This window comes from Balaenoptera physalus, assembly GCF_965194825.1.
Source record: "Balaenoptera physalus genome assembly, chromosome: 1".
Classification (NCBI taxonomy): Eukaryota; Metazoa; Chordata; class Mammalia; order Artiodactyla; family Balaenopteridae; genus Balaenoptera; species Balaenoptera physalus.
This window is the reverse complement of record NC_138882.1, coordinates 129,117,662-129,135,047: the sequence shown is the minus strand read 5'-3', so window position 1 is coordinate 129,135,047 and position 17,386 is coordinate 129,117,662. Positions and strand designations below refer to the sequence as shown.

The 17,386-nt window shown below is 34.8% G+C and overlaps 1 protein-coding gene across 3 annotated transcripts in view; it reads right to left on the bottom strand.

Moving 5' to 3' along the window:
• Positions 1 to 17,386, bottom strand: part of PIGK (phosphatidylinositol glycan anchor biosynthesis class K) — a 142,460-nt gene that overhangs the window by 102,973 nt on the left and 22,101 nt on the right. For all 3 annotated transcript variants that reach the window (XM_082420761.1, XM_082420759.1, XM_082420760.1), the window contains one exon: positions 1,032 to 1,167. In XM_082420761.1, the coding sequence (XP_082276887.1) occupies positions 1,032 to 1,167 (136 nt within the window). The remainder of the gene's footprint in view (positions 1 to 1,031; positions 1,168 to 17,386) is intronic.

Genomic DNA, 17,386 nt, shown 5'->3' with positions numbered 1-17,386 from the left:
GGGAGTATAATGCTAATTAGACGTTATACTATACAGATCTAAATTTAAAAAGCAGAAAATCAATCCAGCTTTCTTGTTCGACTTTTCCCTAGATCATGAGTATGTAAGTGTGTGTGTGTGTAAGCTATTTGGTTTACATTTTTCCCGGAAGACAGCAAAATGCTAAGTGTTTTTCTTTAACAGGACTTCTTGTTGGCTAACAAGAAAGGGAAGTATTTGGTCTACATTTTACAATGACTAAATAAACAAGAAAAAGTCCAACATTCATAAACATTTAACTGTTGAACAAACATTTTTGAGTGCCTTCAGAGGGCTACAGGAACTCTCTAGGTGTAAGATACATAAGATACAGGCCATGTCCTCAAGCAGCTTACAGCCTGGGAAAAGATATTCTTTTTAAATTGCTTCAAAACAGGTCTGGGAACATGGGAAATTGTGTCTTACTTTTGGTAGACTTGGTAAAAGGGGAAGGATTATTGAGGAAGACTTCATCAAGGAAGACTTCACATTTTAAACATACAATCTATTAAATTTAAAATGAAGTTTCAAAGGGAGAAAATATAGTATAATGCCATTTTTTCAAATTTACATTTTTATTTTTAATCATGCATGCTAAAAACACTGGAAGCATATTAAAAGTGATTACCTCTAAGTAGTGTTAGTCACTTTAATATTTTCACAATATACTTACTAAAAATATAAAACTTGAAATTTTAGAGCAAATATGAAAAACAAAGAATACACTTACTATAAAAGAATGTTGATATATTAAACCTTAATAAAATACTCTAATATAGAAGCCAAGATAAAGTTGCTCTATCCTAGATACATATATGAAATATTCATGCTGTGATAGTTTTACTCATATATTGTTTCCTTAATATGAACTCCAGAAACAGAATTATAGCAAGGTTTCAGTGACAATCATATACAAAGTTTAAAGAAAAAGAATAAGATTATTTTATTCTACCACTATTTTAGAGCTTAAAAGTGAAAACATTTCAAAAATGTTGCTCAACTAAACAATTTACCTCATAACTTCTATAATCCACTTCCACATCATCGCCATACACATTTAATTCCATATTCTTGTGACTAAACACTGTAGCTGGTTTAGGATTTCTAGGGTTGCATGCCATATCATCTGCAAGCATCAGAACAATGTGACTAGGAAAAAAAAATTTCAGTAAATATAGTGTACTATTTAAATAAAACCAGAAAGGTAAAAACAAATATATTCTATTTATATAATGTGGTAATTATCTTCATTCTTTCTTTATTTATTAAAAATAACTCAAAATAATTACTGAGGATATATTTAAAAGAGCTGTAATTATTTTTTTCATATCTTTATGTAGTATAAGTTTTAAAGTAGAGAAATTAGAACAATCTGTCATGAACTTATCCGCAGAACTTGAAAGTAACCAACTTAAATTTTTTTCCCAACAGAGTATACTTTATGCCGTATAGCAAAAGGAAGCTAAGATGAAGGAGCTACACTGTCCTCCCAAAACATTTTTTTTTAATTTTAGTAATATTTGAAACTCTCAAGACTTACTGAGTTAAACTATGATAGTCCAAAGAATCTACTTTTCAGAATCTCATATGCTTAAGTATGAAAACATGCAATCCATCAGCAAGTGCAGTCACTGTACCACAGGAACACATCTCCAATGCAGTCATTCTTCAGTGGCTCCACTCCATCTCCCTGACACCAGCAACCATCATCTCTAGATGATGCTGGACTAGGTGCTGGATTAGCTCCCACCTGGCTTCCCACTTCCACTCTCACCCTCCCATGGTTCATTCCCCTTAGAGCCACCACAGTGACCTTCCTTAAACAAGTCAAATCACTAAACTTTCTCACTTAAAACCGTTCAAGAATTCCCCATTGTAATTAGAGGAAAACAGAAACTCCTTACATGGTCTAAAAGGCTCAATGTGGTCTCTGTCTGTCTCTCTAACTTCAGACCCTAGCACCCATGTTCACTATGCTACTTCCATACTGTTCCAGGAATATGCCAAGCCTTTCCCAATTCAGGGGCTACTGACCAAATTTAGACTTCTCTCCTCCCAAATCTTCATATCATTCAAATCTCAGCTAAGGTACTCTATTCTCACTTCAAGTTTGTTTTTCTATAGGTCATTTACGAATCTGAAATCCCCATCTTCTCCCACCACCCCCCCCATTAGAATATGAGCATTTCTCTGAGGGCAGGGACTTTTATCTGTCCTGTTCACCACTGTATCACTCAGGCTTAGTAATAGAGCCTGGCATATAGTAGGTATTCAATAAACATTCATTGAGTGAATGAAACATTTTCATTTTTGCTTTTATTTTCTTTGAGAGAAAATTACAAAGTCTCTCTTAAATGCTTCTCATCTTAATCTTTCCATTAAAACTGGTGAACATGAATCATGCAATTCTTTATTCTACCATATACTTGAGCTTCCCAAACATAAGGGAAAAATTAATGTGGCATATGTAATTAGTTTGGAAAGAGATAGCAAGAAGAAAATGTTCTGCTGCATATCGTCCAAATACATTAAAGTTCAGAACTGAAACACTGATTTTTCTTGAAAATTGGCTAGGTTTCTATTTTGAAAGGGTTCCAACCCTGCCACATTCAAAGATCAGATCTTCAGCTGTTACTGATTCATACTCACAGAATGGTGAAAGTTATTCCTCTTAAAATGGAAAATATATCTTCTCATTTTAATAACTTAAAATGATTTATATTAAGTTATTATCAATCATATCTTTTCTGTTATAAGCCACTATTAAACAAGAATGAACTGACCTATAAATCTCAATATAAAAATAAAAATATTCCTTTAGGGCATGTTTTTGGTTGGTTAATTTCATTCCTTGAAATGAAATGATTACTTAATATCTATACAATGTCAATTTCATAAAGAAGTAGTCACTTCAGCTTAAAATTATAAATTCAATCAACACTTTCCTATGGATAATTTTGAGTTTCAATATAAGTACTATAACCTTTGGTTAACATAATCAATATATCATAAAAAATATTCATTATATCTGTAGATAATAAATAAAAAACAGGACAGAAAACAGACTGAATTTTCAAAGGTTTAGAAATTCAACCACATATTCTAATGCACTGTTTCTGAAAGTTAAGAAATGTTCAGAACTCTTTTCTGGAGAAAAAAAAAACTCTCACCTGGCCCAAGCGTAAAATTATTTGTAAAATGATACTTAAATATATACACGAAAATAAACTCCTTAGGCTTATATTTCTTACAAAACTAAAAATAAATACAAAATTATAAAGCAGATTCTAATAAAGCTACTAAACTAATAATATTCTAAGAACATTAATTCTATTTGAAGGATGATGTTATTTTGCTGAAATTAAATGACTGCTGTTGTATTTAACAGGAGAAAGAGGTTAACTTCAGGCCTGGTTCTACACTTCATTTTTTTCTATATTTTGACATCCATACTACAATATAATTTGATGATATAGAATACATCTGTTCACAGAAGTATGTTGCACAAAATGCCATTCATAATTTCCATGCTCTGTTTACTGTTCAGGATAATCAGATCTTATATTTAACTAAGCCTTTTGCCAACAAACACTCTTTGAACACCAGTTATCATGAGATCTAACTTGTTATCTCCTTAAAGTGCCTTTTTCACCTGACTATCAGGTTAGCATCACAGCAGTTATTTAAGTCTTCACTGAGTGGGTATCAAAACAATCACTGCGAGAATCAAGACAAAAAAAAATCTACATTGAAGACACACTACTACATTCCTATAAATAACGATAGCAAGTTGCTTTGTTATCTTATTAAAATTAAGACAAAAATCCCTCAAATATATCCAATTGATAGAAGAATATGATATTCTTACAGTTTGGCAATCCTATAGTACCATGTGTGATGACTCAACTCTCACACTTTATTCAAGGCCCAGCAAAACCTACATTGCACAACAAAGCATATGGTATGGCCTTCTCTCAGCACAAAACCAAAAGGTGAGCACTGAAATTGTATAAAGTTCAAACTGGGTTTGAAACAAATACAGTGGTTATTTATATAAGTAGTTTCTACATTGTTTAAATCATACACTCACTCCTGTTAGTTAAAAAAAATGTGAGGACACACATGTATATATATATCTACTAATTTGAAAGTCATATGCATTTGCTATTTCAAATATATATAATAAATATTAGTGAAGCACAACTTCATTCTTTTATAGGTTAAAAAAAAAAACTGCTAATATTTTCTTCCCTTACCACTATTTGGTGTCTGATCTAATAGAATACCTTAAATAGATCATGCTTAAATAGATTTTAAAGATCATCAAAATGAAAAAGAAATTTTAAAACCTCTCAAAAAAGAAGGCATGAAACCCAATTCTAGAAACATATGTGAGTGGAAAATGGTCTGAAATAAATACTTTCCCATTATTATGTTTGTCTAACATTGAAGGAACAGGTAAGCCCTGTATCAGGGCTGCTCGGCCATTCTTTACCCTCCTCCCTGAAATTCTTCGTTGGCCCAGTTAGGAACCAGTAACCAATGGGTGAAAAAAAAAAATAAACATTTTAAATAGATAAATAATCTTTCACTGCTCTAGACCATTAGAGTATGACATTTCAAAAAGCATAACTTTTCATTTATAACAGGCTGGTATTACCATAATAAAAATTTTTCACTAAATGAAATTTAAATAAATTACTGTATTGGTGAAAATGTTTTTAAACCATTCACTTAAAATTGCTATACATTCTTTAACCACACTACTAATCAGATAATACTACCTTAGAGCATCTTTAGCAACCTACACCAAGCTTATCTTCAATAATATCATCATCCCAATCTAGAATAGTAGTTGAAATTAAAGCAACTGGGGATTTGAGGATCACAGAGATCTTTGATGCTCTCTTAAATCTCTGAGTTTCTGCTCATAAGTGTTACTTTTTTTTCCTGACATAAATTATTCAGAATGCTCTGTGGGTTACCTCTTCTGCAGCAATCTAATGACTACTGGACCAAACAAATTCAACAAATTTTGTTATATAATTGTTAGCTTGATGGCAGAGTAATTTACTTTTGGCTTTTCTTCTTCCTTTTCTTCCATGTCTTGAGGAACTGCCAAGTTAACAAATCTCGCCACCAATGCTCTACAAAACTAATCATAATAAATATGCTAGCCACAGGTGTTGGACCATCAAGACTTTCTGAATTACTTTCAATTTGCCAAATTTTAAATATTTGGCATTATAAGACTATATGATACCAGGTATTCTGCCCTTATATTATTAGAAATAAAACTCAAACTGCACTGCAGAGACAGGAACTCAACAGCAACAGACATGTTACATAAGGGTTGAGCTAGGTAGCTATAGGCTCATATATGTAAGTCACATGGGGTTTAGTATAATACAATAATAAATAACATTTATTGAGCACTTGGTATATCTCCAGCACTGCACTAATAAAATAAGCACATTACAGGCATTATCTCATACATTATTTCCAAGATACATATTATTAACATACCTGTTTCACAGGTTATGAAACTGAGGCACAAAGAAGTTAAGTAACATGTCTCAGGTCACACAGCTAGTAAGTAGTGGAGTTTGAAGTCAAACCCAATTGGTGTGACATGAACCTTTGCTTTTAATAATTCTGCATTACCCTGAAACTATGTGAACTGGCATTTGAAAGAATTTAATGGTGTGTTTTGTTTTATATTGATAATTTAATCAACTCAGATAATTAAGTTAAATGCATGCACTCATTATTGCTGTTCAATATTTATGGCAAATAACTAACATAAAATAGGCCCTTGAAATTCTAAATGGAACCATCCAGAGACCATAGCAAACTCTTAAATTGAAGAACAGCACTAGGGTATGTAATTTCTCCTTTAAACGTAGTAAGGTTTAACTGAAAAATTTAAATGTCCACTTAAATGCAAAAATCAGAGAACAGAACATCAAAGAGATACAGAGGCTAATGTTCTAGACATTCTCCAATCAATTCTCTAAAGCCCCTGACTCTTTTCTTACAGAAAGGCATTGGGATTACATCCTGCTACTGGCCCTTCTCTCCAAGGTCTTTTCAGCCACCAAGCCTGCCATTTTCACTCTCAGTCATCTGCACCTGAACCTATAGCCTACACCTAAGTCTTGACTGCTTTAATCTCTGCTTCCAAACACTACCCAATATTAACCACTCTTCCTATAATGGAGGAGGAGGTAAGCAGCAGAGGTGCCCCATCCACTCCTTCCCTTTTCTTGTCAGAGCTAAAATTAGTATTGTGTAGACAAGTTTTCCATCTCTTTCTTCCTGTTTTCCATTGCTCACCTTCCCACTAACTATTTAGTTTACTGACTTAGTCAAGCACACCAGCTTCAAGGCTTGAAATTCAAATCTGTGCATTATATTAGCAAAACTACAAGTTATTATATTTCTCTAACATTTTGGATGGCTCACAGAAATGGTCAAAATAACAAATGTTGCTGTGGGGAATGTGCCTCCACTAACCCAACCGTCAAGTCGCGGAATTGCCTGGGTCCACCTCTCTGTTCAACCAGCCATTATGTCCTCTCCATGACCTCCTCCAGCTGGATTTTAGCTTGGACAAACCACTCTCCCTGTCTCACTGTTGGTCCACCACTGGAAAGAATGATTACCATGTGGCTGACAGGGTATTGGTGTTCCGGCCTGGGATCAGGCCTGAGCCTCCGAGGTGGGAGAGCAGAATTCAGGACATTGGACCACCAGAGACCTCTCAGCCCCACATAATATCAATCGGTGAGAGCTCTCCCAGACATCCCTGTCTCAAAGCTAAGACCCAGCTCCACCCAATGCCAGCAAGCTCCAGTGCTGGAACCCCCGTGCCAAACAACTAGCAAGACAGGAACACAACCCCCCCCCATTAGCAGAGAGGCTGCCTAAAATCATAATAAGGTAAGAGACACACCAAAACACATCACCGGACACGGCCCTGCCCACCAGTAAGACAAGATCCAGCCCCACCCACAGGAACACAGGCACCAGTCCCCTCCACCAGGAAGCCTACACAAACCACTGAACCAACCTCAGCCACTGGGTGCAGGCACGAAAACAACAGGAACTACGAACATGCAGCCTGCGAAAAACAGACTCCCAAACAATAAGTTAAGCAAAATGAGAAGACAGAGAAACACACAGCAGATGAAGGAGCAAGGTAAAAACCCACCAGACCAAACAAATGAAGAGGAAATAGGCAGTCTACCTGAAAAAGAATTCAGAGTAATGATAGTAAAGATGATCCAAAATGTTGGAAATAGAATGGAGAAAATACAAGAAATGTTTAAAAGGACCTAGAAGAACTAAAGAGCCGACAAACAATGATGAACAACACAATAAATGAAATTAAAAATTCTCTAGAAGGAATCAGTAGCAGAATAACTGAGGCAGAAGAACAGATAAGTGACTTAGAAGATAAAATAGTGGAAATAACTACCGCAGAGCAGAATAAAGAAAAAAGAATGAAAAGAATTGAGGACAGTCTCTGGGACAACATTAAACACAGCAACACTCGAATTATAGGGGTCCCAGAAGAAGAAGAGAAAAAGAAAGGGTCTGAGGAAATATTTGAAGAGATTATACTCGAAAACTTCCCTAACATGGAAAAGGAAATAGTCAATCAAGTCCAGGAAGCACAGAGAGTCCCATACAGGATAAATCCAGGGAGAAACACTCCAAGAGACATATTAATCAAACTATCAAATATTCAATACAAAGAAAAAATATTAAAAGCAGAAAGGGAAAAGCAACAAATAACATACAAGAGAATCCCCATAAGGTTATCAGCTGATCTTTCAGCAGAAACTCTGCAAGCCAGAAGGGAGTGGCAGGACATATTTAAAGTGATGAAAGGGAAAAACCTACAACCAAGATTACTCTACCCAGCAAGGATCTCATTCAGATTTGACAGAGAAATTAAAACCTTTACAGACAAGCAAAAGTTAAGAGAATTCAGCACCACCAAACCAACTTTATAATAAATGCTAAAGGAACTTCTCTGGGCAGGAAACACAAGAGAAGGAAAAGACCTACAAAAACCAACGCAAAACAATTAAGATAATGGTAATAGGAACATACATATCAATAGTTACCTTAAATATAAATGGATTAAATGTTCCACCCAAAAGACACAGACTGGCTGAATGGATACAAAAACAAGACCCATATATATGCTGTCTACAAAAGACCCACTTTAGACCTAGGGACACATACAGAGTGAAAGTGAGGGAATGGAAAAAGATACTCCATGCAAGTGGAAATCAAATGAAAGCTGGAGTAGCAATTCTCATATCAGACAAAATAGACTTGAAAATAAAGACTATTACAAGAGACAAAGAAGGACACTATATAATGATCAAGGGATCAATCCAAGAGGAAGATATAACAACTGTAAATATTTATGCAACCAACAGAGGAGCACCTCAGTACATAAGGCAAATGCCAACAACCATAAAAGCGGAAATCGACAGTAACACAGTAATAATATGGGACTTTAATACCCCACTTTCACCAATGGACAGATCATCCAAAATGAAAATAAATAAGGAAACACAAGCTTTAAATGACAAATTAAACAAGATGGAAAACTACAGGCGAATATCACTGATGAACATAGATGCAAATATCCTCAACAAAATACTAGCAAACAGAATCCAACAGCACATTAAAAGGATCATACACCATGATCAAGTGGGGTTTATCCCAGGAATGCAAGGAATCTTCAATATACGCAAATCAATCAATGGGATTAGCAAATTAAGGAATAAAAACCATATGATCGTCTCAATAGATGCAGAAAAAGCTTTTGACAAATTCAACACCCATTTCTTATAAAAACTCTCCAGAAAGTAGGCATAGAGGGAACCTACCTCAACATAATAAAGGCTATATATGACAAACCCACAGCCAACATCGTTCTCAATGGTGAAAAACCGAAACCATTTCCTCTAAGATCAGGAACAAGACAAGGTTACCCACTCTCACCACTATTATTCAACACGGTTTTGGAAGTTTTAGGCACAGCAATCAGGGAAGAAAAAGAAATAAAAGGAATCAAATTGGAAAACAAGTAAGCTGTCATTGTTTGCAGATGACATGATACTATACATAGAGAATCTTAAAGATGCTACCAGAAAACTACTAGAGCTAATCAATGAATCTGGTAAAGTAGCAGGTTACAAAATTAATGCACAGAAATCTCTTGCATTCCAATACACTAACAATGAAAAATCTGAAAGAGAAATTAAGGAAAACTCCCATTTACCACTGCAACAAAAAGAATAAAATACTTAGGAATAAACCTACCTAAGGAGACAAAAGACCTGTATGCAGAAAACTATAAGACACTGATGAAAGAAATTAAAGATGATACCAACAGATGGAGAGATATACCATGTCCTTGGATTGGAAGAATCAACATTGTGAAAACGATTATACTACCCAAAGCAATCTACAGATTCAATGCAATCCCTATCAAACTACCAATGGCATTTTTCATAGAACTAGAACAAAAAGTTTTACAATTTGTATGGAAACACAAAAGACCCCAAATAGCCAAAGCAATCTTGAGAAGGAAAAACGGAGCTGGAGGAATCAGGCTCCCTGACTTCAGACTATACTACAAAGCTACAGTAATCAAGACAGTATGGTCCTGGCACAAAAACAGAAATACAGATCAATGGAACAGGAGAGAAAGCCCAGAGATAAACCCACGCACATATGGTCACCGTATTTTTGATAAAGGAGGCAAGAATATACAATGGAGAAAAGACAGCCTCTTCAATAAGTGGTGCTGGGAAAACTGGATAGCTACATGTAAAAGAATGAAATTAGAACACTCCCTAATGCCATAAACAAAAATAAACTCAAAATGGATTAAAGACCTAAATGTAAGGCCAGACACTATAAAACTCTTAGAGGAAAATATAGGCAGAACACTCTATGACATACATCACAGCAAGATGCTCTTTGACCCACCTCCTAGAGAAATGGAAATAAAAACAAAAATAAACAAATGGGACCTAATGAAACTTAAAAACTTTTGCACAGCAAAGGAAACCATAAACAAGACCAAAAGACAACCCTCAGAATGGGAGAAATTATTTGCAAATGAAGCAAAGAATTAATCTCCAAAATTTACAAGCAGCTCATGCAGCTCAATATCAAAACAACAAACAACCCAATACAAAAGTGGGCAGAAGACCTAAATAGACATTTCTCCAAAGGAGATATACAGATTGCCAACAAACACATGAAAGAATGCTCAACATCACTAATCATTAGCGAAATGCAAATCAAAACTACAATGAGGTATCACCTCACACCTGTCAGAATGGCCATCATCAAAAAATCTACAAACAATAAATGCTGGAGAGGGTGTGGAGAAAAGGGAACCCTCTTGCACTGTTGGTGGGAATATAAATTGATACAGCCCCTATGGAGAACAGTATGGAGGTTCCTTAAAAAACTAAAAATAGAACTACCATACGACCCAGCAATCCCACTACTGGGCATACACCCTGAGAAAACCATAATTCAAAAAGAGTCATTACCACAATATTCATTGAGCTCTATTTACAATAGCCAGGACATGGAGGCAACCTAAGTGTCCATCAACAGATGAATGGATAAAGAAGATGTGGCACATATATACAATGGAATGTTACTCAGCCATAAAAAGAAACGAAATTCAGTTATTTGTAGTGAGGTGTGTGGACCTAGAGACTCTCATACAGAGTGAAGTAAGTCAGAAAGAGAAAAACAAATACCGTATGCTAACACATATATCTGGAATCTAAAAAAAAAAAATGGTTCTGAAGAACCTAGGGGCAGGACAGGAATAAAGATGCAGACATAGCGAATGGACTTGAGGACTCAAGGAGGGGGAAGGGTAAGCTGTGACGAAGTGAGAGAGTGGCATGGACATATATACACTACCGAATGTAAAACAGATAGCTAGTGGGAGGCAGCTGCATAGCACAGGGAGATCAGCTCAGTGTTTTGTGACCACCTAGAGGGGTGGGATAGGGAGGGTGGGAGGGAGACGCAAGAGGGAGGGGATATGGGGATATATGTATACATATAGCTGATTCACTCTGTTATACAGCAGAAACTAACACAACATTGTAAAGCAATTATATACTCCAATAAAGATGTTAATTTAAAAAAAGGAAGAAAGAAAATAAGCTCTAGATAAGGGAAAATAACTGGCAAAATATTTTAAAAGGCATATATGTAGGAAACTGGGGGTAGATGATGTTCCAAATTTTAAAAGAGAAAACTAAAAGGCTTTTTTTACAAATTTATAAAATCGGTGTATTTGAAAAGGTGTACTAATATTACTATTGCTAATAACAATAACGATGAGTTAATAATAAGGAAAAGCTAAAAAACTGCTTGTACTCAGAAGTTTCCATTTTGGTTTCCTAGTGAATGGTTAAATTCAGTGTAAAATGTGCGTAATAATAAGATTGGCATGACCCAAAGGTGCATTTATTGGGGTCCATTAAATTTGTTTTTAAATTCTAGCTGTAATAGCATTAGATGCTAATGGTTTCCTAGAAAAATAGGTCATCAATATTAGATAAAACTTTCTTACCTTACCTTTCCCTCTAGAAATTATTTTCCTGTTTTTATCAGAGGAATGTCTGGTAAATAAATAAAGCATAATATTAAGCTTTGTGCAATAAATGACATACTAATGAAACAGAAATAACCTGAGTGTTATGAAGTAGTTTGTAAAAGTTAAAGTACTGGATCAAATCCAGTTAATCTGAAGAACAATTAAAGGTATTGAGTTCTGTATTTAGTTGTTCAGAAAAAATAACATTTTAAATTCACTGGCAACATTCAGTTAATAAAGTTAATAAAAGAAGAAAAAAGAATTTTGCATCCACTGATCTAGTATAACCTACTTCTGTCAAAAGACATAGAATACAATTTTTTACATCTTGATATATTGTATACAATCCATCATAATGGAAATCAATATATGCAATCTTTCACATATTCTCATGTTTAACAAAAATTTTACTTTTGTTATTTTTCCAGTAATGATCTGTACTGACTTAATCAGTCTCCCCAACTCATCTACTTTTATGACAAGTATCTTGGAATCTTGCTTAACATCAGTAGAAGATTTTAGCAGTCTATATATAACCTCACTAGGATGCTATAAACAGTTTCCTAGGACTAGACCACAATGCCTGAACTGCACATTTTGCGTGAAAAATATATGTAAACATCATTAATAAGCCTTTTCTGGTACATTTCGAATCTCGAATAGCAAGTAAATGAAAAGGTCCTCTTATTTTCTCTGGGCAATAAGAAAGATATTCTTAAGAATTAAGTTTAGATATTCTTTTCTTTAAGAAGACTTGGATGGCTATGCTTCTGAGGTATCACTTATATCAGTTTTTAAAAATCTATTTGGCAAAGAATAAAATACAGAGACACAACACGGATAGTGAAGAGTATTTTACTACCACTTCTGTTCTTCAATTCGATCAAAAAGTCAACTAAGACAAAAATTAAAGAGGAAAAATATTAATGGAGACTATGACAGACAAAATAAAAGGATAATTAACTGGACGATAATAATAAATCTCAATTAAATATAATTCAACAATTTTTAAAGCATTATAATGGTGTTAAATTGACATGAATTTGATTTAACCATTCCATATTAAATTGTACACCTACTATTTTACCCAAATTATCAAATTTGGATTTCATATTTCAATAAGATTATAAAAAAATAAGATTAGAAGTTATGGAAAAATGGAAACAAGGTAAGATGACAAGATGATGGAAGCAAATATTTGTTGAGTTTACTGTGTGACAGGCATTGTGCTGCAGTCTTTTCAGATACTTAATTCTCACTAAATCACAACAATCCCATGAAGACTATTATTGTCTCCATTCTAAAGATAAGGAAATTCAGTGAGGGCAGATCACTTGCCCAAAGCTGCATGACTAGTAAGCAGAAGAGATGAGATTTGATTTCAAAGCCCACAGACTTTCCATCCACTACTACATTCTTTGGCAGAATGGAATACATTGCCTTTCACTCCACTTTCACTCCCAAATAAATAGTGAGCAGAGCTAAAAGAAAATCTGTAATAATTTCTATACTCGCATCAACAAATATTAAGGGGACATCACTTTCCTCATAAGAATCTCATTTCAGTATTTCCATTTTTCATGACTCAATGAAATTTATCCTTTAAACTTCATTACAAATATTTTAAAAACTTTAAATAAGCAAATCATTTAATTTTAGAGCTACAGATTTTAAGTCTGTTTTCACCTTTAAAAAACCTGAAAAATATTCCCAAAGTCTTCTTTTAATTACAATAAAATCAGACAAAGAATGCTTGGGGAATGGAACATTCTGATTTCAACTATTTTTCAAAACCCAATACCTGCCTGCTGCCTCTGTCAACACCTGCACTGTCTCCACCCTGCAACCAATCACCACGGAGCCCCGCCCTTCAGCTGCAGCCGCAGCTGCCTGTGTCGCTGCCACTTTGGTATCCACTGCATGATTAGGCCACAGTTTTCAATGAGTAAACATAATCCTTTCTGTCATCACACATTTACGGAGTTTCTGAAGGTCAGTGAAGATTACTGCCAAGCACATTATGACCTTTATGAGGACATGAGAGCTGTAGAAATTCACTACCACCTCCACCAAGAAGCCGCATAAGAGCAGTTACCTGGACACAGAAGTGTTGAACTGAAATCCACAGAGCATTTTCCAGTTCTGACCTAGACAGGGTGAGCCTCAAAACACTTCCTCTCTGTTGCTCAGTATTACAGGATTGAAGACTTTCTTCTTCTTAGGAGGTTCATCTCATTCCCCATTATTCCCAACTTCTTACTCAAAGCACTGAGAATTTCAAGTGGAATAAGCTGAAGTTTCTTTACATCATTTCTGTATTCAATTTATTTAATTCTTTCATAGCCCTAATAAGTATTTTTTGACTAAATTAACATGTCTTGCATGAACTGCCCAACTCCCATTGAAGGCACATACAAAAACATGATTTTTATTATTATACACAATCCAACCAAAGAGACCTTGAACAAAGTTATTGAGAAACTTAAGAAATATGGAATACCACAATAGTAAGAGTATGTGAAGCAATGTATGACACTGCTCTTACGGAAAAAGAAGGCATCCATGTTCTTGACTGGCCTTTTCATGAAGGTGCACCACCATCCAACCTTACTGTTGATGGCTAGTTATGTCTTGTGAAATCAAGTTTTATGAAGAACCTGGTTACTATACTGCTGTTCACCGTGTTGCAAGCCTTGGAACAGCTCCACTGCTTGTTGCCCTAGCATTAATAGAAGGCGGAATGAAACAGGAAGATGCAGTACAGATCAGAAGACAAAAGCAGCATGGAGATTTTAACATCAAGCAACTTTTGTACTTAGAGAAGTATCATTCTCAAATACGTTTGTGCTGCAAAGACTTCAATGGTCAATAAAACTGAGGTGTCTGATGCTGTTGTCTTGGAAGTAGAACTTCAAACAGGACCTAATTTGTTGCACATATTAGCCAAGAAGTTGGCTCAGTGAACAAGTCTAATGAAGCTTTTACAGGAGTATTGAAAAGCAATTTTACCAGTTTACCTGCTTGACAGAACTTCTATGTTTAGGTTACGATCAACGTATTTGGACACTTAGCAAAAGATTCTTGCTGTTCAGCATTTCAAATTTGTTTATCATTTGTTCCAATTCCTGAACTCATGCAGTACTGAGTTATGTCTTAAAATCTATTCCCATGCTAGAATCTTTTCAGTGCATAAGAAATTTAGAAAGATTAGGTACCAAAATATCCAGTGTAACACTTGTATATTTTTTAGTATCATATAGAACTAAAACCCTAGGAACTAAGAATACTCTAGATCTTATGTGGTTTACTGCTTCAGTCATTTCTTACATTGAAAGCAGGGCCTATATAGTTATTTCCTTGCTCACTTTACATTTACATTTGCCCACATTCATACCAGTATATATCAGGTTTGCATAACCATTAATTTTTGTTAAATTTTTTACCAAGTCATATGGTGTTATTTAATATCTTCCCATAAATCTCATTTCTGTTGTTATGGAAAATCTGCATTTTGAAAATCTACATTGTATATAGAAGTGTATCTTTAACATCTCCAAGCAAAAAAGCTTTACAATTATTCTAATGTTTGCACTTTTGTGTGCCACTTAACAGGAAGAGCCTAAAAAGGAACAGGAGAGGGCTATTAAATATTTCTAGTAAGATACTGCCTTTATCTTGTATAGAATATATAGAATATGCTCTTTAATTTAGTAAATATTTTTTAAAGATAAAGATGTTTTGTTATTGTAGCTAATTCTTAGTCATAAAATTTTTGAAATTCTTGTTATTTTTCCATACCTACTGGAAGTTGTTTACCAGCTATTATTTTTGTTGGACATGTGCTTTTATGTCTTCTCTTCCCAACCTCCCTTTCAAAAAAAAAAAAAGTGGGGACGTCACTGGTGGCACAGTGGTTAAGAGTCCGCCTGCCAACGCAGGGGACACAGGTTCAATCCCTGGGAAGATCCCACATGCCACGGAGCAACTAAGCCCATACGCCACAAATACTGAGCCCGTGAGCCACAACTACTGAGCCCATGCTCCGCAACAAGAGAAGCCACCGCAATGAGAAGCCCAAGCACTGCAACGAAGAGTAGTCCCCGCTCGCCGCAACTAGATAAAGCCTGTGCACAGCAGTGAAGACCCAACTCAGCCAAAAATAAATAAATTAATATAAAAAAAAAAGAAGTGGGTTTCTGCTAGTGAACTGAGCAGACATCTAATTTTTATATGCCTTTTGAGCTGTGTAACACAATACTTGGATACTTGATAGTTTATTATGAAATTGACCAAATGGTGATGTATATTAATGTTAGTTTGACCATATACTTATATTATCTTGTAATATGTGGTTATAGTTCTGTGAGACAAATAATTTGTCAGTGTTCACCAGTTTGTAAAAACCTAGTGCGAGAGCTAAACATCTAAATAAATAATGAAATGAAAAAAAAAAAAAAGACAATATCTAAACTACTCTCTTGAATAAGTACAATCAATCTACTAAATAAAAATCTTTATCAGTATATCAAAGCTAACATTTGAATATCTATTTTTATTAAATATAACAAAATAGATAGAAAAAGTACAGAATATTAAGTTAGCTTTTACTTGCCCAGAATAAATCTGAAAATATGTTTGTAGAACAAGCTCCCTAATATGATTTTATTTGATTGTCCTTTGTTTCCAGTATGGTAGAAAAAAACTGACAGTTTAGGTAAATTAAGTTCTGATTAATAGGGGTTTTACTTTCTGAAATAACATATCTGAGTTTCATGATTTGAAGCCTTGGAGATGGATATAATTAAATATAAGTTAATGGGTAGGTATAAGGATTTAATGTCAGGGTACCTTTTACTGAATTGAGTAATCTCCCACTCATGCTCAGGTCAAATTCTTAGAAACCATTAATATAAAACTCTGTGAAATATCTTTTCTCCAAAGAAATCAAATTATGTTCACAAATGTTAATTTCACTTATCCTTTTAACATCCCTGAGTCAGATATAACATGACACAGAATTACAACATTGTTTCTATCAATTCTCCACTAGAAGTCCTCAGAAATTTCTTAGAAATACTTATTACCACTTTCCATAGTGAAATGTCAAGTTGATCTGACTTATTCTGAGGTCACTCCCACTGCCACCAGCCAAGCACTTAGGTTTTTCATGGAACTTATAGTTCACTCTTCTGCCCTTTTCTCTTCCTTGTATCCCCACATCAGTTGAAATTACAAAAATTGCAGAGTGTATTCTAAACACCATATGCTCTCAATACGTATTTGTTGGTTGGAAAAGGGAAGGAGGAAGAAGGAAAAGAGAAAAGAAAGAAGAAAGGAAAAGAAGTAAATTAAATTAGTGTGTATCCCACCCCCACCAATTGTCTTTCTTCCTTCCTATTTCTCAGACCAACCTAGCACCTACCTAAAGTTATATGACATCAAATGTATCAGGTTCCTTTTATTGGTCCCCCAATACAGTTGTTCCTGGGTATCTGCAGGGGGTTGGTTCCAGGAATCCCTATGATTACTAAAATCCACAGATGTTCAAGTTCTTTATATAAAATGACTTGGTATTTGCATGTTAACCTACACAGCAATATCCTCCCTGTACTTTAAATCATCTCTAGACTATTTTCAGTAATATCTCATTGTGGTTTTCTTTGCATTTCCCTGATGCTTAGTGATGTTAAGCGCCTTTTCATG